At 38.7% G+C, this 25728-nt stretch overlaps 2 protein-coding genes across 2 annotated transcripts; both read right to left on the bottom strand.

Moving 5' to 3' along the window:
• Positions 1-451: 451 nt before the first annotated feature.
• Positions 452-9519, bottom strand: mmp30 (matrix metallopeptidase 30). The gene is made up of 10 exons (XM_056397584.1): positions 9268-9519; positions 4026-4273; positions 3768-3916; positions 3566-3691; positions 3321-3482; positions 3014-3161; positions 2710-2840; positions 2407-2566; positions 1342-1445; positions 452-1250 (listed from the first exon to the last, which is right to left on the bottom strand). Exons 1-10 carry the CDS (start codon positions 9373-9375, stop codon positions 1147-1149), a joined length of 1440 nt encoding a protein of 479 aa, XP_056253559.1. The 5' UTR covers positions 9376-9519; the 3' UTR covers positions 452-1146.
• A 2622-nt stretch (positions 9520-12141) lies between these two features.
• LOC130182826 (matrix metalloproteinase-25-like) lies at positions 12142-24122 on the bottom strand. The gene is made up of 21 exons (XM_056397984.1): positions 24021-24122; positions 23560-23807; positions 23322-23470; positions 22941-23069; positions 22660-22821; positions 22392-22515; positions 22132-22265; positions 21861-22020; positions 21644-21747; positions 21410-21513; positions 16500-16513; positions 15972-16098; positions 15583-15830; positions 15349-15497; positions 14082-14210; positions 13761-13922; positions 13483-13612; positions 13256-13389; positions 12995-13154; positions 12791-12894; positions 12142-12330 (listed from the first exon to the last, which is right to left on the bottom strand). The coding sequence occupies exons 1-21, from the start codon at positions 24117-24119 to the stop codon at positions 12221-12223; spliced, it is 2880 nt and encodes a 959-aa protein (XP_056253959.1). The 5' UTR covers positions 24120-24122; the 3' UTR covers positions 12142-12220.
• Positions 24123-25728: the final 1606 nt, after the last annotated feature.

Here is a 25728-nt window from a genome sequence, read left to right as displayed (position 1 = left end):
GAAAAAATGTATTTTCCTAATGAGGTTTTGAAGGTAACAGCTACACACATTATCACCTGGTAAACCCATGTGAACTAAAAAAGAACTTTCTGTTTTTTTAAATGTTTATTTTTTAATGTATTTCCATGCCTCTGTAAGCACTTTCAATTGCCCTGTGTCTGCTTTATAAATAAACTTCCCTTGTCTTTCATCAGCTCTTGTGCATTTAAAGCTCTTATAATGGCAACAGTGTGATTGATTTTCCTTTTGCAACAACTCATCTGAGGTCATGGAGGTCATGCTGTAAAGATGAATGGTCTCCTAATCAACATGCTTAGTTAAATCCGGGGTTGAAACACATACACACACACACGTGCACACACAGGACACACACTGCCAGACCACAGTTGCAATATTTCCCTAATTCCAGTAGATCCTAATCCAAATTACACACTCAGTCATGATAAAGAAGCATTTTAAACTCATTTGTATTTGTTTATTTTTTTCATTTTTTAATGCTTGATTAAATCATGTTTAACTGATGCATGTTCAAGAGAAACCATTAGCTACAAAACAGGCAGTTGTTGCCTACAGCATTATTATATCTTATATTGTATTTCTTCTTCAAATGATGTATTTTCTTGCAGAAAAAAAAAGCTACAATAACCGATACTCAGGATGAGTTAATGGGAAAGACCATTGCTTTGTGCATGCTTATAGCTGTGTGTGTGTGTGTGTCAATCAATCAATGGGTGCAACCGCAGCATCAGCAAAAGCTATGTGGAAAAAGGTTAACGTATTCTGTGACTTAACAAAAACCATAACAAATGTGTTAACTAGACTTAAAAGTGTAATGTAGTAACAAGACGTAAACAAGTACCAGTTTTATTTGAACTCAACTAATACAGACAGACATTTAAGTTTAGTGTAAACATACTTGTTCAAGAGTGCAGAAGTATGCTTCTTTTTTTTTCTTCAAAAATTCACCTAACCTAATATTATTTTGAACTAGCAAATATACTATATTTCTATTAACTTGTAGAATAAATGCAAGCCAATACTCCTGCTTTTTCCTAAAGACCTACCATGTGTTCCCTCTTAGTTAAGCTCTGCAACCATTGCGTAGTGTGTGTGTGTGTGTGTGTGTGTGTGTTATTGGGTTATTCTTTAGTTGCAATCCATCCATTTATAGTTTAACAGAGTGCGAATAGCTCTTCTCCGATTGTAGTCATACTCTCTCTGCGTGGATCCATATGAGAAGTACAGGTACCCTGAAAAAAAGGGATGCATCATTGATATCAAGCCAAACAGGAACATAACATAATGCTACAGCAGAGGGACCGTCCTTTCACTGTTACCTACCTTTATTCTCAAAAGCAGCATCCACCCGGTAGCCAATCCCAGGGAACTCTGTGTGTATGACCTTTGGGTACCCAGCATCCATTCTGCCCCTCCTTTCATTGTAGCTATGAGTAATGTGAGGAGGAGTGTTCATCAATACATGACACCTGTCTATATATGGATCCAGCCTACACTGTAAAAGGTAATACCTATGCTGACTTGAACTACATTAGTGTAGTTTACTTATTTCTCACTATCCTGTTGATTCAACTCGTGTAATGTCAGTAATGTGCTGTTTTTGCCTGAAGAAGGTATAAAACTAAATTCACGTAAGTAAACTAGACTTGTAACTTTGTGTTCCTGGAGTTTTTATTCGGGATAAGTGGGTGGGGTGTCCCAACATGCTCTAGGGTAATGTGTTTGCAGGCATGAATTGAGTGGATTGTGTTCTGGATGTTAACTGTGCATGGTGACTGGTATTACTGTTCTTGACAATTACTCCACATTGTTTCTAGTAGCTTTAAGTCCCTTTTAGGAAAAAGCATGTTAAACCATGAGTGAAGTGAGTTGAACAATAAATGACTTCCCTGGAGGTGCACTTTCCTTCAATGTGACATGTAATTATAGATTAAAATAAAATTACTTTATTGCACTTAAAAATAGACATGTTTCTTCGGATACTTCCACTTGTTAAATCATACATTGATCTTTGTTTAAAATGCTCAAAATGATATTTTTAAAAATAAAAATAATCCTGTAAACCTATCAGTCTTTGTTATGCTTACTTGATTTATCCAAGGCAATCGGTTTCCTGAACTCTACTGAGTAAACACAACTTTCCACACAAGTCAGACTAACATGTTTTACTTAAGTTGCTACCACTTAAGAGCAAGTTAACTTTCGTTGCCATTTTTAAGTTGCACAATTACATTTTAAGTAAACTTGGACATGAGGGCACATTAATTTAAAACTAATAGTTATATTTACTTAGTTTTTTCAAGGCAATCGGTTTCCTAGATTTTTTTTTAAGTAAGATTAACTTGTCACTTTTTACAGTGTATGTTTATGGCTATTCACATTACTCACCTCCAGTATTTGTTGCTCACAAAAAGGAGGGTTCTGCCTGTAAATGACACATGGACAGCAGAGTCCACCTTGGTGACGGATGGAGGGAAGCCAAAGTCGGTGAGAGGCTTTGGATAACCAGGCAGGAGAGTGTTTCCAACGATCTTCCAGTAATGATCCCCTATGACATGAAAAGGTAGAGCTTTACTAATGTATGTTCCAAACTGTTACTACCGTTTATTTAATGCTTTTTGTCATCTTTAATCATTAAAAAAGAACAAAAAATAACTTACAATAAATTATTTACTATGTTAATTTTAGTACCTTCAAAGAAAATGACAGTATTGCTTCTCTTATACTCATAAGCAGCATCAACTTTGCTGATTTCAGACCAGACAGACTGAATTCTCCTCATAGTGATGCCGTCCCAGGAGCGGCTACGGGTCCAGAAATATCTGACAAAGAAACACAAAATTCCATGATAAGATGCCAGAGATCACATACTGACAAAAAAGAAATCCTACAATACACATTTAACTTTGAAAATAACGGTTCATCTCTGGAGTATCATGTTTATGTGAAAACTACATGACAAATCAAATCAAAGACTAGTGCATAAATGTCTCACCCATCTTTAAAGAAGTAAAGATTTCCTCGAATGGAAGTTGCAGCATCAAAAGTCAGGAATCTGCTGCACCTGTTTGGTCTTGGTTCAGGATCTGGGTCAGGTCTAGGTTGTGGTTTTGGGTCAGGTTCAGCTGATGTTGTTCTGATTCCTTTAAAAGAAAAAAAACAAAACAAAAACAAAGTAATGGCAATGGTAAATATCTTTGAGGAGAGTTTTTCAGTGCTTTCATGAAAAGTGCAGTTTCCGTAAAATAACAAGCTCATAAGGTGCAAAAAATCAAAAGTCTGTAAATTAGCTCGGCTTTCACCATAGATCGCTTGTACTCCCTGTTTGTCGTCATCCGGCAGCATGTACCCCTCTGTGTTCACATATTGGTAGGTGGGATACATCAGGGCTGTCTGGACCTGAGAGTGGGCCAGTCCCATTGCATGGCCAAACTCATGGGCTGCCACCAAGAACAGGTTGGCTCCTGCACAAATACACTGATAAAGTTAGGTTCTAAATCAGCTTTGGAATCATATCTCAATTACAATGTTTCCTTAATGTCAGCACCTGCTGAAGTTAGAGTCCAGTTTTCATCTTCATCAAAGTGGGCGTCACCTCCAACGCCCTCTCCAGGGGAGAATGCATGGGCCAAGACCTGACCCTCCCCATCAAATGGAGCAAAATCTCCATGCTCTGGTTTTGAGGGAAGAGGAGTAAAGTTACCACTAGATCAAACATTTTCTCCAAGGCACTGAAAGTACTACCTTACCTCGACTCCTGAATGTGATCATAATGTCAGCGGTGCCGCTGTCAATCTGCTTGAAATCCAGAGGAATGACATCACTGTAGATTTTCAGAGCCTTGGCTATGGTGGCATCCACATCACTTTGACTCAAGTCTGGTGTGTAGTCAGTTATCCTGCAGCAGTGTGAGAGTAAAAATACTTTAAGAGTTTTACAACAGGAGCTTCATTGCTTTATCTATGGATGAACTGATGCAGGGACTTGTTGGGACCCGTGCTTAGTACCGGTATGTGAGAACAGTCTTGTCCCACTTTGGCTGACCGTTGAAGTGGCCATATCTGGTTACGTCTGTGAAACCACAGCGGGGGCGAGCCATCACTTCCAGGGTGTTGGAGTCCAACTGCCCTGTCATCTCCAGGCCAAAAAACTCCTGCATTTTTTTCAGTGTGTCATCAAAGGAGTCTAGAGAGCTGCGCAAGACACTGCTGGGGGCACTGACGCCCACATCAGAGAAGAACTGAGACAGATAGTCCTGGATGAAGAAAAACAGAAATAAGAAATTCTCATATGCAGATAAAACTCCTCATGAGATGACTCTGACTGATTAGTTATTTACCTATTCAAGTTTAAATACAGAACTTTGAGGAAAGATAAGTGGAAGTTGAAATCAAACCTAATTTTCTGATACAATTTTTGGGTTTTATTTTTTCTGCAATAGTCATTCAGTGTATTTACATTCATCAATTGTCTTTTTATATAGTATAGGATCCAGAGGCTGCATGTATGTAAACTAGTAATTGTTCTTAACTTTATCTCATGGATATCTGCCCCACTGTTTATTGTTCATTCTCAGCAATATCAGTACTAATACCAAAACAGCACTTGCTATTTCCTGCCGTTGCTTCACATTAAAAATGTTCAACTGGCATTATTATTATCTAGTCTCCAGGGTTAATGCTAACACTGAGCATTCATTTAAAAATGAATCATCATCTTAAAATGCTTTTACATGAAAACACATTTCCTTCTCAGCAGAACCTGCAGCAAAACCCATTGCAGGGATTATTACAAGTTCATACTTATAGAGATTGCAGTTCCAACTCCTCAGCATGATAACCAACTGTATTTCCTGTGTCCTGCTGTTGTCTGCAAAATGTCTTGAGCTGTGCTCAGCATGAAATCAGATGCATGATGGAAATAGGCCAATAATTGAGTTAGCTGCCTCTAAGATTCTGACTCCTTCAGTTTAAAACCACTCGCTCTACCACCAGTGACCATGGGTGTCACCAAGTCCACCCTAAAATCTTAAGGATTATACTGTAACTTTAGTCAAGTTTACTTTCCCCTTTTATAATGATAAAATTTTTCAAACTTACTGTGCAAATATTTTAGAGACCATTAGCTGGCATTATAAATACACAGTATACTCACTCACACCAACTTATTTCCAGTATATTCGAAACTGTACCATGAGTTTGTGCTTCTAGAAAAACTGTCTGTGCTGAAAATCTGTAGTCGTCTGTAATGCTTCTTTGGTGGTTATAATTGTTCATCATGTAAAACTTTTCTCGTAAGCTTCGACAAAACAAATTCACATTAATCATTTTAAAACCTTCTGCATCACAAACCTGAGCTGAATATATACTGTGTGACACAGGCTGGCTTCACACTTTGTTGTGTGAATGACGTAGCAATAGTGTGAATGCTGACTCAGCAACTGCAATCATTCATTTTATCCACCTGTCTGGCTGCTGGGAATAAAAAATGTGTCTGCCTGTCACACGCTGATTAGACCCACATCAGTCAGTGCTGTCAATGGCCACTACACACTGGCAAGCAACGAAAGAAGTATGAGAGAAGAAGAGTCAAAGAGGAATGCCAAATGATGTAGTGGGGGTGTGACCTTCTCAAAACAAATGTATGGAATGTGCGTAGGACTTTAAAATACCATACTTTTTTATCAGCAGGGTCAGAGGTGACTCCTCTTTGTGATGCTTTGCACTGTTAGCAAGGTTTTAGCAAATTGCCGGGACAAGAGTACGGTGGTCGACAAGGGCAAACGCGTTGCAACAGCCCAAGACACTTCCAAGAGGAGAAACAAGCTGCAAATTCATAAACGATGCATTTTAGAAAACACATACAAAAATACAAAGGTACTAGGTGTAACACTCTTTTGATCCATTTGTCATCCTGTCTGACCACATGCCTGTAATCCCCCTTTTCCTCAAGTGTATAACTGTCCCCGTGCCCTTCACTCTGGGTGAGTCTATTGCCTCAGACCTGCTCTGTGTCAGTAGGCTCACCGTATTCTAGAATACCAATAAACTCACACCACTACAGCAAACTTGGTACTTGAGTGAATTTTCTTCAACAGTATAGAGAACGGAATGGGGACAGTCAACGTAAGAGAAGATGAGTTCTGTTCAATGACCGGTGCTGCGTCCAGGTGTGCTGCATTACTGAACTGTCACACACGATTGACAGTGGAGATCGCATGAAGAACTGTGGACTGGGGTGAATGCCATCTCTGCTGCAAAATGATGCACGCTCCCAGAAAAGATTGAAATTGTCAACTAATACTATGCTGTGTGAGGAGCATTCAGATTGTAGCCATGTGTTTAGACAGAGCAGCCTTCTGAAACGCCCTACACCTTGATGGAGAGAGGGAATCAGTCCAGAGATAAAAAAAAATGATTTTTTGCAGTCCTTAGATATTTAAAAAAAATACTGTTAAAATCACACTTTATCATCTCGGACTGTTGGCTTGCAATATCGTTGGTCCCAACATGGATAACAACATTTCTGGCATGAGGATGATTACTTAGAAGAGAAGGGATCTGTTGAACTATGTTCACAGCCTTGGTGCTGGGGTAGCGATGTGTTGTGGCCGCTCTAATGTTCCTGACTATGGAATCACCGATAACAGCGGTGGGTTGCATGAAGCCGGACTGTGAAGAAGGAGGTGTGTTTTGTCGGGTGGGTGCCCTCTCCGGAACTCTGGATTGGACCGGCCAGCTGGTTGCTGGTTGAGCAGGGCGTGTTAGAGACTGACAGACACCTGCTGCATTGGTTCAGCCTCCGGTAAGCAATTACAGTAACCGTGACTTCCTTCTGGTGGGTGATGACGACAGTGTAGAAGAGTGGTGTTAACTCTCTCAGTTGGCTAGGTAGCTTCCATGCTAAAAAATGACCAGGTTATGCTAGCAGTTGTAGCGGACATACCTGGTCTGACATCAGTCAGAAGCCATTAAAGAAGTTCATTGTAAGGACATGCAGAGTTATGGATCCAAAATTGACACTTTGATGCACAACCAGACAATGGGACAAAGGGTCAGCTGCAGAGGATCAATGAATGGACACCGGGGTTATGGTGGAAGAGGGATGTGCGAGTTTTATAGGCCAACTCTAGAATTAAACAATTTAAAAGTTCCTTGGAAAATTACTCTCTTCTCCAAAATGAAACAAAGGAGAAAACATGCGACGCCCCTGAAATGTGCGCAGCCCACGGAGATAAAACAGTTGTGATCAATTCAATTAAAGTTATCCAGCAAAAGTTAAGCGCATTAGATTTTATTGTCCATCAACCTTCAAGAAACACGGGCAAATAACACATCTGCCCACAACCGCCTGCAGAGAAGCCGACCAGAGATCAAGAGTGCCCGAGAGAGTCTACTGGCAAACTCCACTGGAGCTGAACGAATGTCATTCGTAGAAGTAGTGATCATTAGCTGTATAGCTATAGTATATATCATATTGTCTCCCACCATTGCCAACTCATCAAGCAGTTCATTCCATTATTATATTATCTAGATGATTATTAAACATTGCATTTACTCTGTAGATAGTAGTCTAGTTAATAAACTTCTTTATTTACACTCAGTCATTGTCTTGTGTTTTTTTGAAGTAGAGACTGGAGATCCATTGAATTGAGGAGTCACGGTTTCTGATATGAGATTGATCACATTACTTGAAGTAATTCATTGTTTAACCTTTTGATGTTGTTTATGGTTTATTTATCACAGTTTAAGTTTTACACCTTTTTTTCCTGACAGTTTTAAATAGGTGTCTATGGGTGACATCACAGCCAGAATGGGAGAAGGGGTTAAACTGGTCACAAAAATCTGTTTAATTCGTCCTCACGGCCACACACTCACTTTTCAGACACCATTTTTGACCAGAACCTAGACAAGTTTGTCTTCTTTCAGGCAATGTCTCTGACAACGCACAAAGACTTACAGAATTTGAACTATGCCCTTAAAAGTGGCAGGAGTACCATCCAACTGCCCCATTCACTCTAATGTAAAATGAAAGCAGAAAATCCAGAGGAAACAGGAAGCGAGACATTTTTAAAATCACTGCACGTGCCACATCTTCGCAACTGAGACCAATTTCTGTATATCAGCCCTTCTGCTGTTCATCTGTCTGATACTAATAGAAATGATTTCTTCTGTCACAGTTTTAAGGCATTTTATTCCAACCTCCACCTTTGGCAGTAAATGATTTGGCTTTCAACTTTTTCAACAACATGTTTCAGTTCTCAGCTTTTGCAGCTAATGTCATAGTTCTAAGTAAGGCTGGACCCAAATGCAGCCAACACAATAGAGTCAGTGAAAATTGTTTATTAAACAGAAGACTTACAAAAACTGGTCAAAGGCCAAAGCATGAGGAAACACAGGGACCTCACACAGGAACCAGAAGCTCACGAGGAAGACAAGGACTCAACCGGTAACACAGCGGACAACAACAGACGAACTGACAAAGACAAAGGGGAGGACAGAGACTAAATAGACACAAGGGTGGCAAAGGTGATTAAACACAGGTGAAACACATTAGGGCGGGGCAGACAATCAACAAGCAGGGAAACAGGACAAACATAAAGAGACACACAAGGAAACAAACTACAAAATAAAACAGGAAATGACAAATGTCCAAACAAAATCTCAAACATAAAGTGTTTGCCATGGCAACCCATGACAGCTAATGGACTCCAGGTTAACATTTTTGTTTGTGAGTTGAGCTTACAGGTTTCTTCTTTAGGTATTTTTCAACCATTTTAGGCTTCAACTTTCAAATTAGAAATTTATCTGTTTTCATCTTTTTTCATCAATTCAGGTCTTTTTCAACCATTTCATGCCATTCAACCTCCAGCTTACAAGTTACGTCAGCTACCCCAGCATTGCTTTAGAAAATGCTTTGGCTATCTCATCTACTTTAGCATTGCTTCAGCAATCTCATTCAGCTCTCAGTATTCACATGCATTTTCCACAGGAAATGCATTTTCTAGTTATCTGTAAACCTCAACCAGTTTTATTCCTGTGAAGATGACTTTAAATAGGATTTAATATTTCTGAAAATGGAAAGTAAATTCTTTCTTTTCATGTTACAAAATTAAAAAGACTGAAATTGTATTGTTTGACAAGATTGAAAGAGATGAAAACTGAATTCTCTTCACTTGCCAATGTCTCCAGGTTAAATAACACCAACAAACAGTGCAATATTTCAACTTTGAGAACATCTCATGTTTACCTGGGCTTTAGAGAGCTCTTCTTGGCTGGGTGAAGTGGTGGGCACAGCTCCACAGAGTGCCACAATCACCACTATCAGCACAGTTTTAACAGCCAGTGCACCTTCCATGATTCCTTCTTCTACTGCAGAGAAGAAATAACTCCAGGTACTTTATTAATTTCTCCCTCTCAGACTCTACTCGGCCGCTGAGTTGGAATAAAGTAGTTGCTTATTTCCTGAAACACTCAATATCAGTGTTTTGGATGCGAGAGCAGATAAAGATGCATGATGAGGCAACAAAACATTCCTGCAAGTGTCTGAACAGGCCCATTAGAGCAACAGGAGACAGATAACTGCAGGGATGAGAGAGAGTCGGAGGGTAGAAGATTCAAGATAGTTTCAAGCTAGAGCTCGGGCCTGTACGAACATGATGCTGATCAGAAATTGTACTGTTTGAACCATCGACAGGAATGCAATGTTTTCTTTTAGATGTGAGATGACATCAGGTGTTTCTGTGTGTTCTTGAGTTTTGTTAAGTTGTTGGTGAAGTAATGTGTTGATTACTACTATCACTTTTTGCTCTGTCAACTGGTGAAACTCAGCGTGCTGGCAGCCAGACGCACAGACCTTTTACAAGCTCACATTCATCTGAATTGCTACACAAGAGTTAGACTCTAACCAAATGGCCCTCTAGCCATTAAAGTGAGAAAGTCTAAGCAAATGGCAACAGGCACAATCTAGACACTAACAGATAACATGCCACAGAGAACCACAGAGTGATTATCAGCTTTGATTGTGATTGTGATTGACATCCTTTGAAAGCGATGGGCTTGTTTGATCCTGCGCCTGTTTGGAAGCACCTTTCTCTCCTACTCTATTTGTCATGGATGATCAGCAGAAATGATGATCGAAGCTGGTGAGCTTATTTATTGTTCTCCATATTATGAAAGACCAACAAACACCTGATGATATCAAAAAAATCTTTAGTGTTAATTGTGACTTTGAGACCTCCTCTGCCAGAGATGCCAAAAGGTGTCAGTGCATCACGCTGTGGGGCGTGTTTTTGTGAATCTTCCATTTCATACATCGAGAAGGCACAATTAGATTTTATTGTTTATTAATAAGATTTCAACACAAGTCACCAACAAGTGGGTGTCATAAGCAAAGACGCCAAGAGAGGGAGCAAAAAGTTAAGGTTGATACTGGTTACTGCCCAGTGTTGACACATGGCTGACAAAGCTGCTGTTTCACCCATGCCACTGGTTTCTCTTCCTCTTCTGTAATTGGCATCAGAATTCACAGATACACCCTGACACATTTGGATTCTCAGATCAGACGGACACATCACTAAAGACACCCACTGACAACTATAAATCAGCTATTTAATGAAATTTTCTCCATTTCTTCATTTGGAGCACATTGTTGTATATTTGTATTTGTGTTGGCATTTGCAGCATTCCTGGATTTGGAGCAAATTCTTTTCAAATGTGCGCTTTAACTCTTGTTTTATCTTGTTTCGAGTGTTTTATCCAGGGGAAAGTACATAACAGATATGGCACGTTGTCGCCATGAACTTTTTAGATCTCATTTCTTAAATTATGTCACATTTGCCTTGATTGACAATACAATAATACAGGTAGTGTATTATTTATCAGTAAACATCAACCTGAAACAGCATCAGACTCTACAGCTGTATCCTTATATACGATTCTATTTATCATTACTTGATATTGTAATGCTTTTCACATAGGACATTTTTATTAGTAAATTGATGATTCTAAATTAATTATTTTTGATACCTGTTTTAGTGTCATTGTGTTATTTTCAAAAATGAGATCTAAAAATATCTAAAAAGTTTAAAAAGAAATTTAGAGGAATACATTTCTTTTATTCATGTATTTGTGTTCTGATTTCTCATTTTATTTTAAAGTGCTTAGATGAATTGTGAATTCAGCTTTTCTTTAATTAAAAAAACTGTTGTCAGATCATTTTCTTAATCTATAAGTAATCAGTGATGTATTAATTGATAAGTTATTAATTTAATAATTCCTTTGTTCATCCTTTTATGTATAATTATATACAATATCAATGAATTAATTGATTTATAGTTTAATTTATTCATTGGTAGAGGAAGGAACTCATTTATTGTATAAATTAATGTTTGTGTAATTAATAAGTGCCTTATGCTAACCTTCAAAACTTTTTGTATAATAGCATTAGAAAACAGGTACGTTAGGGTAGCAATATTACACTACTAGTAGTAATAGGTAAAAACTAAGTGGACTTGCTGTCTTCAAGAAACATCTTCAAGATGTTTCACAGCTCATCAGAGTCTTGTATATCTGTTTTAGCAGACATCTCATGTCTCACACGTAAATAAATTGAAATTGTTCAATTCAAAAACTGATTTCAAAATGTCTGTCAACTGAAGAATTAGTTAAAGGTCATCTGATTCATTTTGAAAATGTAAAACTAGCTGAGTTAAGTTGAATGAAAACGAGAAAACAAGTTCAATTAACATGAGATATTAGGCTGAATCAACAGATAGATTTGCTTTTACGTTACGTTATCTCACAGATTCAGTTCTTCATTTCAAGAGTTTATAGCTGCAGCTATTGAAGCCATTTTGTACCACAGCCGGAGACAAAGAAAACATGTGAAACATAAAACTGCGGGGGTAGAGACTGAGTATAACAATAACCTTCATCGTGGTTAGCATTGTTTTCATTATTATGAGATAATGATATTATGAGAAACAACCATGACTTATGAGTTGAATAAAAACGTAGACAAGTATAAAACTAATATCCAACTTTATTTATTTATTCTGTTTACAGCTATAAATAAATTTGATAGAATTATATACTGAAAATATAATAGCCTTATAAACTTATAGACTTATTTGGCACTGGTAGTTGTACATTCATTCTCATTCTACATGAGTGGCTATAAAAAGTTTAGATGGTGAACTGGTTTAGAAGTTGGTGCAGCGTAAGAAGTAGCTGTTCCTCAACACACGGTACAGCCTCCGAGTCTTCAGGTTATACTCATACATGTACGGTCCGCTGTAGATGTAAGTAAAACCTGCAGAACAGAGGCTCAATGTCAGTGTCTGTAATAGTTAAAGGAATATTTGGGGAAATATGTATGAGCATTGGCTTTCTGTCAAGAGTTAGATGAGAAGACTTTCTACTGGAGGTTGTATGTTGGACAGTCTTATTTGATGACCCCAGTTACTACACCCAGCCAAAATAGTCCAACATATACTGCCATGTAACACCACAACTTCTCAGTTTTACACTTTGATTTTTGAAGAGATTAAATTAAACGATATATAACAGCTTCTTCAGTGAGCTTTGGAGGTGCTGGCAGGCAGATTATGGCAGATCAAGTAACCCGATGTGTCATGTACAGACATGAGAGCAGTATTGATCTTCTCATCTAACAAGAAATCAAGGAAGTGTATTGCTCAAAATGTAGAGGTAAAGGAGGACAGATTAATTTGTCTTAAAAATTATGAACATCTTGTTTTTTCAGTACTCACCTCTGTACTGGAAAGCTGCAGTCACCTTGTTGGTCAGTTCAGAGAAGGTCTGGTTGATACGTTTGGGGAATCCCCGGTCCATCGTCCTTCTGGCCTCATCGTAACTGAAGAAACACAGACCGTAAATTAGATAAATTCACTAAGTAAAAATGGAAAAGAATTGAATATTCTGAAATTAGAAATTAATATATACTCTGAACACACCTGAAGTAAGAGTTGCCCACGAAGAACAGAGTTTTGCGAGACCGTGTGTCATATAGTGCAGCATCGATTTTCCTCACATGACTTGGCAGACCTAAACTGGTAAGTGGTTTAGGATAGCCTGGTACTGGATTATAGCCAGTGAACGCCCACACTTTACGATCTGCAGGGAAGAAAAGATTTTTTTTTAAAAACTAACCCAGGCAAACTTTGAAATGGTGCCAGATTTGTGCCTCAGGGAGATAAAGAAAGGACAAACAGTACCTTTAAAGAGAAGGATTCTGTCTGACACTCGGCTCTCATAAGCTGCGTCGATATTGACTGGGGCACTGGGCCAGAAGTTTGTGATGAGACTTTGCTGAGGTGTATTGCTCTGGGGGTAGCTACGCCAGAGGAAGCTGAGAACACAAGACAGGTAATTATGGTGAGACAATCCTAATAGACTTTGTATTCAGATGATTTAGGATTCTGCTGTACAGAATGTCTGATACCTGTCCTTGAAGAAAAGCATCTCTCCTCGCAGGGTGGTGACAGCATCCAAGACCATGGTTGAATCACAGGCATCAGGGGTCTTGGGAGGTTTTGGTTCAGGTACAGAGGGATCCTTATCAGGATTTGGGCCTGGAAATCAAACAAAATAAGTCACCATGTATATTTAGAAAGCCATGCATCACTGTGCAACAACAGTTGACAAGCATCACCCATGATTGTGCAAGATATTCTCTAAGATTTTGACCAAACAGTGATGATCCCGCTAGTTAGCACTAACCATAGAGAGACTGGATGCCGTTGACATCATCCCGGGGCAGAACAAAGGTGTCAGGGTTTCTGTATGAGTACACAGGGTACATGAGGGCACCAGCATCATCAGAGTGAGACAAGCCCAGAGAGTGGCCAAACTCATGGGCAGCTACCATGAAGAGGACGTAGCCTGCAGCAGAAAACACAGGTACTGGAAGTTAAAGCATGTTATGTCAAAATACATTAGTTTCATGCCTTGTTTCGAAACTTTGTTTCTTAAATTGCATAATAAAAAAAACAGTAATTCTTTCAAATATCTCTCTTTGCAGGACATAAATAACAGACTTACCTGCATTTGAGCGGTGGGTGAAGGTCTCATCATCATCAAAATGAGCATCTCCTCCAATGCCAGAAGATGGGGCGAAGGCATGTGCAAGAGTGCCATCAGGGCCATCAAAGGGGTAATAATCTCCATGATCTGTTGAGCAAGAGCATATTCATGTCAGGTTTTGAAAACAGGAAAAAAAAAATATGTGTGCCATTAAATGTACATTTCAATGTTTTTTTCTCCTGCACCTATTATATTTCTATAAAATTCAACTTATCAGAAAGTGTGTCACAAATGCATCTTATTGCTAACTGTTGGATGATATGTGTAGCTCAGATGCTTTGTGGGGTATAACAACCACAGCCCTTTCAACACCTTCCTGAGCCTTTAAACACTTGAAAAACATGAAGACATATGCAGGCAAGTGCAGGCATGCCATTGTGTAATGACTGTTGTCTCTTTGTTGTACTGAATGATATACAACATGTAACTATACTGCATGATCCACTGCCAGTCATCAACAGATAAATGTCACTCGGATATACATGACAGTATGTGCTATAGCAGAGGTGTCAGCAAGAGCTCTAGGAGATTAACTCCTTCCACCTCACACTGCACTTCCATATAATATATGTGATTTTTTTTCCAACAAAGTACAACCAAAAACATTTGTTGATAATAAAAAAAAGTTAAGCATTACACTTGAATGAAAAGCAAACAATTCCAAAAAATGAAATGAATAAAAACAAAAGCTGACAACAACAAAGTGGTGAAATGTGCCGTTCTTTTATGTACTTTCCTTTCCTTCAACTTTATACTTCTACTCAACAACAATTCAGAGGGAAATATGGTGCTTTTCTTTTTTTACTATTTAACAATTATTTGGCAGGTTCAGTTAAAAAAAGAGTTTGAACACCAAATATACGATGAGCTTATGAAAGATGATGCAGTGCTATTTGAGCCTATCCCTTTCATACCCAGGAGGATGTAAAGTACCAAAAAATGGCTCCACAAGACAGGACGACAGCATTAAAATTGTGCTTAAATGTTTAATTACTTATAGTAGTTAATATTGTGATTATAATGTACTAAAATAATAAAACAATGTGAAAGGAGCCATTCTGCATAATGAGTACTTTTACTTTTGATACATTTTGCTGATAATACTCCTTTAGCTTTAAACTGAGCGTGTAGGACTTGGAAAATTTGTAGTCTATGGTGTTTCTACTTTTACACAAGTAAAGAATCAGAGTACTTTTGCCACTACTGAAAGATCTTTTGTAATCACCTCTGGTGCCAAAGGAGATCATGATGTCCGCAGTGCCTCTGTAGATCCTTGTGAACCTCAGAGGAGTGACTTTGGCCCAGACCTGCAGCGCTTTCTCTATGGAGTCATCCACCTCTGACTTGGTCATGTCAGGTGTGTAGTTCTCAATCCTGTAGGACAGAAAAATGGTCAACAATATTATCAGATTAACTTACAATAATAATTCTTGCTCATTTCTCTCTTCAGATAACTCACCTGTAGGTAAGGCTGTTCTTCTGCCACTTCAGGTTGTTTCCAAATGTGGAGTAATGGGCAGTTTGGGCGTCTGGAACGCCACAGCGAGGTTTCTTCATCATAGCCATGGTGTCAGCATCCAGCATCCCGGTGATCTGGAGACCAAAGAATCTCTGCATCTCACTCACTTTCTTGCTCATTGGGCTGATCCCCCGTCGGACAGTCGGACCGCTCTCCTCTGTTAGGTTGAAGAATTTCTTCAGGTAGCTCTGCATGAAGAGAAAAGTATAATACCTAGTTGTCACTAATGGTTTTTGAACAATGACAGTTCCCAAAATGTGCGGCTTAAACTCATCTGAAATGTAAAATACAGAGAATAAATGGAGACAAGGTAAAGTAAACACACAAACCTCTGCAAAATTCTCATCCTGCACAGTAACTTCTGATAGTGGTACACAGTAAACTGCAAATACCAGGCTTAGTAAAATGCACAGGCTGAAAGACGTCATGCTCCCTTGTTGAATGCAACTTGTGTGTCTGCATGGGATTTATATGGCTGAGGAGCGGATGTGTTGAAGTCTGAGTGGGCGTGTTGAGCAACTACTTGTCTTGAGTCAGTGCCCCTAGGAGTTGTCCATTTATGGATCACGGGAGCAGAAGATTGGCTTTGATTGCTCAGCCAACAAGACACAATTCCCAAAACAAGACTGTAATGATTATGACATGACACATGACATAAGAAATTTATGAGACAAACAAACATCAAAATAATATTGTCGGTACAAAATATTAAATAAAATAAGTGATATGGAAGTTGAAATCTTTTTAATAATCATAAAAATGATAAATAAAATAATCATATGTCACATCTGTTTAACTCACACAGATGCTGTTAGTATTGTGTAGATGAGAATGCTGATACTTTTCTTCATCAGTACTTTGGTCCATACTCCTGAGCAATGGAACAATTGGTACAGATACGTTAACTGAACATTCTTCCTTTTATTTTGAAAACGTTTGCTGATTGTTTAATCTGTTACTTAAAGTTATATTACAAATAATATGCTGATATATTACCCTGATTCTTAAGGCAGTATGACATGAATTTAAAGGTCTTTGCTCACACGCTGTGCTCTCTAGCCCTCAGGCTACTGGGTCTCTTGCTAATAAGACAGTGATGTAAGAACACGGACAAGCTGGGTCATGTCATGAACAAAAAGCCCTGTTACCTCTCGCCTTACACCAGGGGTCACAGCCATAACAAAGTCCTTCTGACAGGTTATGGAGTATTTGTAGAAGCCATAGATGATCATTCATCATGCTGCATGAGTTGACTCATCGTGTAATAACTAGGCTTCATTATATTTTCTGCTTTGACATCAGATTTTCCACTTCATAGAAAAGTTGTACTATGTTGTTATTTTTCATCCTTACATCCATATGTGTAATAATATATTCAGCTATGTATTTATGTATCTATTTAAGTGGCATTTGTACATTATTGTTAGTGTAAAACCACATTGTGATTGCTGTTTCCACATTGGACGATGGGTTGAGGAGTACTGTCTTCATTGTGCAACTTATGTCTCAGGTAGATTGATCAACACTAAACACAGACAGTCGGTGAGGAGGAACAGAAAAAATGAGCACCTTATTATTTTCAAATGATATGTTTTTATATTACCACAAAATATAAATCTTGGCATTTTGCCTTTAAAATCATCTGTCACCAGCTGAGCAGGAGGTTAAAAAATATTAAGCCCACCTTTCCATTTAAAATGTGGAAAATGAATACCAGTTCAATGTAGCACAATCCAATACAGCTGTTCTGCCCTAACGTTTCCTACAATGTTCCTATAATGTTCAATTATATATATATGTGTGTGTGTGTATATATAAATAAAACAACAATCAATAACATCCAATTGACAAAAACTACAAAAACCTCTAGTTTATTCATTTGTTTTGTGGTTCCAGGACAATATAATAAGTGTATCTATCTCAGGTGATTATTACAACATTGTCTTACACACTGTATGAAATGCTGATGTTAATACTTTTGCATTATTCATCAGTCAGTCAGTCACCACTTTATCATTCATCACAATGTGGTGGTTTATGGGTTCCTAAAAACACACGCATACACACACAAACGAGGTGGCAGGAGGAACTCCTCCCACATGATACTGAGCTAACATTCCTGGAAATCTCCCCACACCTCTGAGAACTCCTTCCTGTAAGGCAACTTTTTAAGCTGTTTTAATCAATATTTGATATGAACATAAGACCAAACGAGAGATAAGTCAGGTCTAGGTTCACCTGACCTTGCAGCTGCTTTAAGCACCATTTTTTCATCTTTCAGCTTTTTATTTTGGTGTTCTGGCTCACAACGTCACTGTTATGGATTCCTCTCACCTGATATTTTGAGTAGGCTGCTGTTTTAAGCCAGAAAGCTCTGATAAAACCACTGTCCACTACCTGCTCATCACCGAACCGCAGACAGACGCAAACACTCACTTGAACATAGAGGAGCATTTAGCAGCTAAAGAGCCAGATATTTCCCTGAGAGTTGGTTTAAACCAAAAACATCTAAAAGAGTGTAAATGTTGGCCTTGGACATTCATTAGGCAGACTCAAAGACAAGACAAAATAAATGCTAACGTCACCCATTCTGTTGTATATGTAAGTACATAAAAAGCCTTTATACTGCACATGCCATAATGTTGTTGTTCTGCCCCCAAGTGGTCAAAAATGGATTACTGTTTGATGTTAATGTTTTGATTTTCATTGTTTTTACTTTACACATGATTTTACTTCAATTATACAAATGCTTTGCATTTTATGTGTCACAGGTGTGACTTACAGGTTAAATTTATTTAAATCTACTGGGGAGTGTACTGACCCAATAACAACATGCAAATGTGTGGTTATAAAAAAAAAATTAAAAAAAATAATTACAGATTAAAAGATCAGTTTTTAAAACAAAAAGTCCCAAATGCTCCGACCACTGGCAAGAATCCCAGTGTTAACGAATCCAGGGTCCAGCAGTGCAGGCTTATCGGCTCCTCTGTAGCACCCACGTGGACCTTGGGGCCCTGCTGCTGTGCGTCTTCAACTGACAAGCAAAGTAACTCACATCAACAGACTCACCAGTCTCCGCCCTCTTTCCATCAAGAGTTTATTTGCATCTAGAGTTTGTTTAGCATGAGGTGGTATAGTCTTGAAGTCTTTAACTAAAGAGGATGAGCCCAAAATATTAATAAAACTAACTCGCATGCCAATAAAAAAAAGACGAAGTCACTCAAATAAACCAAATGTAATAGAGAAAATAATAAATTAGAAAATTTGGGCAAAAAAAACAAAAAACAACAACAACAACAACAACTTACAACTAAATACAGGGCAAGCAAAACAAATCAAATAATTATGCAATTAAATCAATATTCCAAACCAAGGCAAACATAGGCAAAACACAAAAGAAAAGCATTTTCCTGATTAGCAAGTTGCGTCTCAATTTCTTTGATGCTGACGGGTATTACTGCCAGGGCGAAACATACAATCTCATGGAAGGGAAAGAAGCGGGACTTTACTGGAGGAGGGGTGAAGCGTACATTCACCCATGCGCTATCTCACGAAGCGCGTCCCTCTCCGCTGCAGCGGCTTGTTGTGGCAGCGTGCGTGTGTTCAGCCTGTTCGGCTCTGCCTCACTCGTGGTTCCTGCTGACTGTCCACCGTTCTCCAAACTCAATTTCTCCTCTGTTCCTCCGCCATTCTCAGCACGCACTTTCTGCACGCCTGTGCTGCATCTGCCGATTAAGCTATGTAGGCCGCTGCGGAACCCAATGCACCAATCAGCGACTCCTGCACCAAGGTGTCATCTCGGGTTAAATGAACCCCGCGAATCTTAAGCATATTTCGTGGTCTGTGGTTCTCATTGAAAAATCACATCAGCCAAGTTGCTTGTCACACAGGTTTGAAATAATGGTGTGGACTGGACTGACAACAGAAGCCAGTTGCTTAGTATCTGGACATCACAATGTGTTTTGCTGACAAAATAATTCCAACAAAAAGAAGTTGACAGTAACCCCGATAGCACAATAGATCCGGCCTGTAGTTTGGCCACATGCTTGTTTTCTTCTGGACCAGTATACGCCCATTTCCATGGCCCAAATCTGGCCCATTTTACTTCCACATCTGGACCAACTCTGGTTCACACACAGAAACTCTTGTGGCTGTGAGACAACACCAGGGGATAACAGCTCTATCTGCCCAGAAGTGGAAGTATATGGGCCAGACTGAAGTTTCATTTTGCTTTCTGGAAAGTTAGACGATAAATGACTTTGTTGAAAAGCTAACAATCAGTAAAATATACATTATCTATTTAACTGACATATGTATTGAGTAAACACACTCATATAGTTTCTGTGTTGTCCCAAACATTTAACCAAACATCACTTTATTTGATCAACCACAGTTCATTAGTGAGTTTGCACAGTCAGTGAGTCTCCAAATGCAGTTTATGCAACTTAGTGTGCAAAAAGGAAAAACAAAACAAACAGATAAACAGCAAATTAACAAACCTCACATACAGAGCTTTATATCGGTTAGTTTCCATGCCAACAGAGGTTGACAGTCATTTGAAAATGTGCTAACAGATACTGTATCAATATCTTCTTGTATGACATGAGTTTATAGTGGGGGTGTGTGTGTGTGTGTGTGTGTATGTGTGTGTGTGTTTTTTTATAACTATTGGATAGATTGCCATGAAACACACATCATTGCTCCCAAAGGATAAAGCCTACTGATTTTAGCAATCTCCTCCACTATGAGGTAGAAATTTATGGTTTAAAGTGAAATATTTGATCAGCATTGGGATGGATTCCCACAAAGACTGATTCAGACATTCATGTTCCCCTCAGGATGAATTGTAATGACTTTGGTGAGCCCCTGACTTTTCCCCTAGCGCCATCTTCAGCTCAGCAAATGTAATTTGTTCAGCACTTTGTTTCATGACTAAGTAATTGAAAAAGTAATGACATTATCATCAGCCTCAGCTGTACTTTGTCTTCCAATTAGCAGCTCGTAGCATGCTAACTAAGATGGTGAAAATGGTAGATAATATGCCTACTAAAGTCTCAGTAAAATTACTTGTTAGGTGCAGTGGTTCTTGACATCTGTATAGTGTTACCAGTTGTCTGTTTGTATGTTTGTTATTGTTCTTCCTTCCTTCAATGTTTCTGTTATGCTTAACAGATTAAATATATTGTATTACTGTATATTTCCATATTTGTACTGACTAGCTAAAATTAGTCAGTTAAATTTCAAATAACCAACATTTTTTGACTGACCAGTGGTAACTTTTTTCTTATATGAGCCAAAAAACAAATGTCAGTCATAAAGCAATATCCTGGTAGAGTACATTGTGTTTTCATCTACAATACTTCTATGAAAAATTAATAAAACATAATTAAATTGCACATAGACAAATTTTATTTGCTGATTCATGTAACAATTTATCTTGACTTTGTCACATTTTTGTAAGCAATTTTCATACATTCATAGATTACAATTAAGTTCCATAATACATAAACAGTATTGACTTAAATACTTAACTTAAAGTAGCAATGGCTGACCTCACAAAATGCTATTCTAAAAGAATTAAAAAATATGTACAGTATTGTTGCTCAGGCATGGGATAAATCCAGTGTATACCCATAAGTGTGTAACAATAGGTTGCAATTATATGTTAGAAAATACAAAATTATTAATCAAGGACACTTTCCTTTGGTGCCTTCATTGTCATTCAGAGGAGCTACATAAACTGCCTGGGCAATGAACTGGTCTAGACTTTGGTGCAGCGTAAGAAGTAGCTGTTACGTAGCTCACGGAACAACTTCCCGCTCCGCAGGCTGTACTCAAACATGTTGGGTCCGCTGTAGATGTAAGTAAAACCTGCAGGACACAGATGTCAGATGTTAGTCCCCATGTTGGGTTAAGGCTGGAAGGACTCAGAACTGTAAACATTTTGTCATGGAAGTGGTCTTGACTCGGAAAACTATGAAGAAACTTGAATGTTACTCACCTCTCAACTGGAAAGCTGCAGTCACCTGGCCAGTCAGTCTAGAGAAGGTCTCATCCACCCGTTTGGGGGATCCCTGGTCCATGGCCTTATTGACCTCATCATAACTAAAGAACAGACAGTAATTAGATAATAATTAGATAATTCATCAAAACATACATCCACATCATACCGAAATCAGTCACCTAAATGAATTGTGGTTCACGTGATTTAAACACACCTGTAGTAATTGCTGCCTACAAAGAACAGAGTCTTGCCAGTGTCCACGTCATAGAGAGCAGCATCGACTTTCTCTACGGTTTCAGGCAGACCAAAACTGGAAATTGACTTAGGATAGCCAGGTACCAGATCGTAGCCACTGAAAGCCCACACTCGACGACCTGCAAAAATTAAGAAATGAAGTATTTTAGTGACCATGCGTACAGGCAAATAATCTAGACCTGAAAATAGAATGACTTTAGGAGCTTTGGGTGGACACACAGATCACGTACCCTTAAAGAGTAAGATCCTGTCTGTCTCTCGGCTCTCATAAGCAGCATCGATATTGACCGGGGCATCAGGCCAGAAGTTTGTGATGAAACTTTGCTGAGGTGTATTGCTCTGGGGGTAGCTACGCCAGAAGAAGCTGAGAAAAGACACAACACAAAAATCAGTTCAGAGGCCTGCTCTAGTGTAAAGGAAAAAGAAGAAAAAAAAAAAACTTTTTGGATTGGACATTTAGATATTTGAACATTGAACATGTCTGCAATACCTGTCCTTGAAGAAGTATATCTCTCCTCTGAGGGTGGTAACCGCATCCAAGACCATGGTTGAATCACAGGCATCAGGCGTGGTGGGAGATGTGGGTCCAGGACCAGGGTTCAAAGTGTTTTCCCCTGTAGGTTAAATGAAACCAATGTCACATGTCATTGTAGTCATGTGGACTCACTGAAGTTTGTGCAGAAGTTATTCGTCAGATATTTTGACCAAGTGCTGTTTGTGCAAACAGGCAGTGATTTAGTTAGTTAGTTAGCACTAACCATAGAGAGACTGGATGCCGTTGACATCATCCCGGGGCAGAACAAAGGAGTCAGGGTCTCTGGATGAGTACACAGGGTACATGAGGGCACCAGGATCAGTAGAGTGAGACAAGCCCAGAGAGTGGCCAAATTCATGGGCAGCTACCATGAAGAGGATGTAGCCTACAAAAGAAAAGACAGACTTACTGGTAAGTTACAGCTCCCCTCAGGCAAATCAGGTCCAATCAGGTCACATACACTGAGAGACAAGACACTATTCTCTGTATAAATAAAGGACTTACCTGCATTTGAGCGGTAGGTGAAATTCTCATCATCATCAAAATGAGCATCTCCTCCAATGCCAGGAGATGGGGCGAAGGCATGTGCAAGAGTGCCATCAGGGCCATCAAAGGGGTAATAATCTCCATGTTCTGTTGAGCAAGAGCATATTCATGTCAGGCTTTCTAAATCAAATACAGATACAAAGAAGTAGCTGAATTAATGTATAAAGCAAATCAGCGCTGGGTTTTTAAAAAGCATCCTCCTGCTGCGATTGATCAGCTGTCCAATGTGATTCAAGACTCAGAAAACATACATCTAAGGCTTAGATGTTTAACGGGACATCACAATGAACTGAGTGAGAGTTTAGAACTGGCAAAGCGCTCTGTTTCTTTTGTAATCACCTCTGATGCCAAAGGAGATCATGATGTCAGCAATGCCACTGTAGATCCTTGTGAACCTCAGAGGAGTGACTTTGGCCCAGACCTGCAGCGCTTTCTCTATGGAGTCATCCACCTCTGCCTTGGTCATGTCAGGTGTGTAGTTCTCAATCCTGTAGGACAGAAAAACACAGAGTATACTTATATAATCACATGCTCTGCCTGTGTTTAGTCTCTCTAACACACTCTTCAGATCACTCACCTGTAGGTAAGGCTGTTTTTCTGCCACTTCAGGTGTTCTCCAGTTATGGCGTATAGGGAAACCTTGGCGTCTGGAACGCCACAGCGAGGTTTCTTCATCATAGCCATGGTGTCAGCATCCAGCATCCCGGTGACCCGGAGTCTGAAGAATCTCTGCATCTCACTCACTTTCTTGCTCTTTGGGCTGAACTCCCGTCCGACAGTCGGACCGCTCTCCTCTGTTAGGTTGAAGAATTTCTTCAGGTAGCTCTGTAAGAGAAAACAAGAGTTAGATACATATGTATGTATCAGTTGGCCTTGGAAGAAAGGCTCTGTTTGCTAACAACAGATATTAAGAAACTAAACTTATTTGTGTCTTTAACAGCGTAACATTAGGAATTCAGAGAACTTGAACATTTACATGTGCACAATTTTGATGCAAAATAAAGTACACGCATGAAAAAGCAAAGCAAGTATACACACCTCTGCAAAATTCTCATCTTGCTCAGTAACCTGTGATATTGGCATGCAGTAAACTGCAACTGCCAGGCTGAGTAGAATGCTCAGGTTGAAAGTCTTCATGTTTCCTTTTTGAATGTAATTTGTCTGTGCTGGAGGCAGCGGCTATATAAGCTGGGTACTGGCCATATTGAGCAACTAACACCTTGAGTCAATGATTTAGGAAATATCCCTTTTATGGATAATAGAGGAAGTCAGGCTCTGATTGCTCATCCAATGTAAATGTTTCACAAAACCAACACTGTAATCATTATGACAACACATTTGTTTGTTACTTGTAACAGATGATGCTGGTGATTGTCCCAGTTGTATTCGATGTGGGAAAATGGCTCAATTGCCACTTATAAATGAAAACAAAATGTTTTCCAAAGAAAAAGAAAGAAAAGTGTACCACATTTAACCACATAAAATAAACAATTTTGAGAATTGCATCTGCATCCAAATGTGCATCAAAGTACTGAAAACAGTGATAGCACTGTAATGGTAGATATTTTCATTCTAGAAACTGCAGCTCATGTTATAATATGTCAGAAATATGCTCTACCATGCAATGTAAGGAAACCCAAAATCCATCTGTTGAGGAACATTGTATGATATGATTAAAAGCTCCAGAATCACTAAATGGACCTCATTGTGATCTTGTTTTTGATTTAAAAAATGTCTGGATTTGCAATAGATTTTTTTATTGTGATATTAACTAATTTAATTAAACAGGTTAAGTAGTTATTAAAATAACAGAGAAATAATCGAAAAACACGTAATCCTGACCTGAAATGTAACATTTTATGCAGCAGCAACAAACGAAAAAGCACATACTGTTTGTTACATTAAGTATCATGCACTTAAATACTGGAACACAGTGTAAAATGAATGATGACTTTGGTTCCAACAACGTTTTTCTTATTTAATATCATTCTTAGTCCAAGTCAGTCTGTCTTCAATACTCCCACAAACTCTCTCCTCCAGCCCTCATGCCTCTGCTGACAGCAGTATGCCCTGTGAGCAAACAGACATGACGTGTCCCGTCATCATCAACAAAAGCCCTGTTATTGTACATTTAAAATTAAAAGTTCTGCCAGGTAAGGGAGTGTCTTATTGATGCCAGTGATTAGTCATCAAGATGCACAATATTATTCACAAACCACATCACAAAAATCTAGCAGCCTCTAGAATAATATTTATCAACATGAGATAAAAGTTATTGTTGAGACTGCTTGACTAATGTGAGTCACTTGCAGGATATTATGAATATGGCTTCGTCATCTTTTCTGCTGCAACTTCCATTGATTTGATGAAAAAAATTAATAAGTTCAGTCTATCACCTGTTCCTGAGTCAACTGCAGGTGGTTAATGTCTGTAATATTCCATCACCTGATTATACATTAATGTTAATGGAAAGCTACATTGTGGTCAGTATTACCTAATATTGGACACTGAGAGGAACAGTAATGATGTTGTGCCATGTATTGTCTCAGGTAAATTAAGCAACACCCATAAATGAAGAAACTCAGACAGAATGAAAGTGTTGTGATAAAAAAGCAACGATTACGAAAAATGTGATGAAAAATATAAACCTTAACAAATTTTCCTCAATATCAGTAAACCAATGCATCACAGTGTCATAGTGGTGCAAAGGTAGAAGCACATTTAATATTTTGTGGAGTATATTTAG

The sequence above is a fragment of the Seriola aureovittata genome, chromosome 15, assembly GCF_021018895.1.
Source record: "Seriola aureovittata isolate HTS-2021-v1 ecotype China chromosome 15, ASM2101889v1, whole genome shotgun sequence".
NCBI lineage: Eukaryota > Metazoa > Chordata > Actinopteri > Carangiformes > Carangidae > Seriola > Seriola aureovittata.
This window is presented reverse-complemented; position numbering and strand designations above follow the sequence as displayed.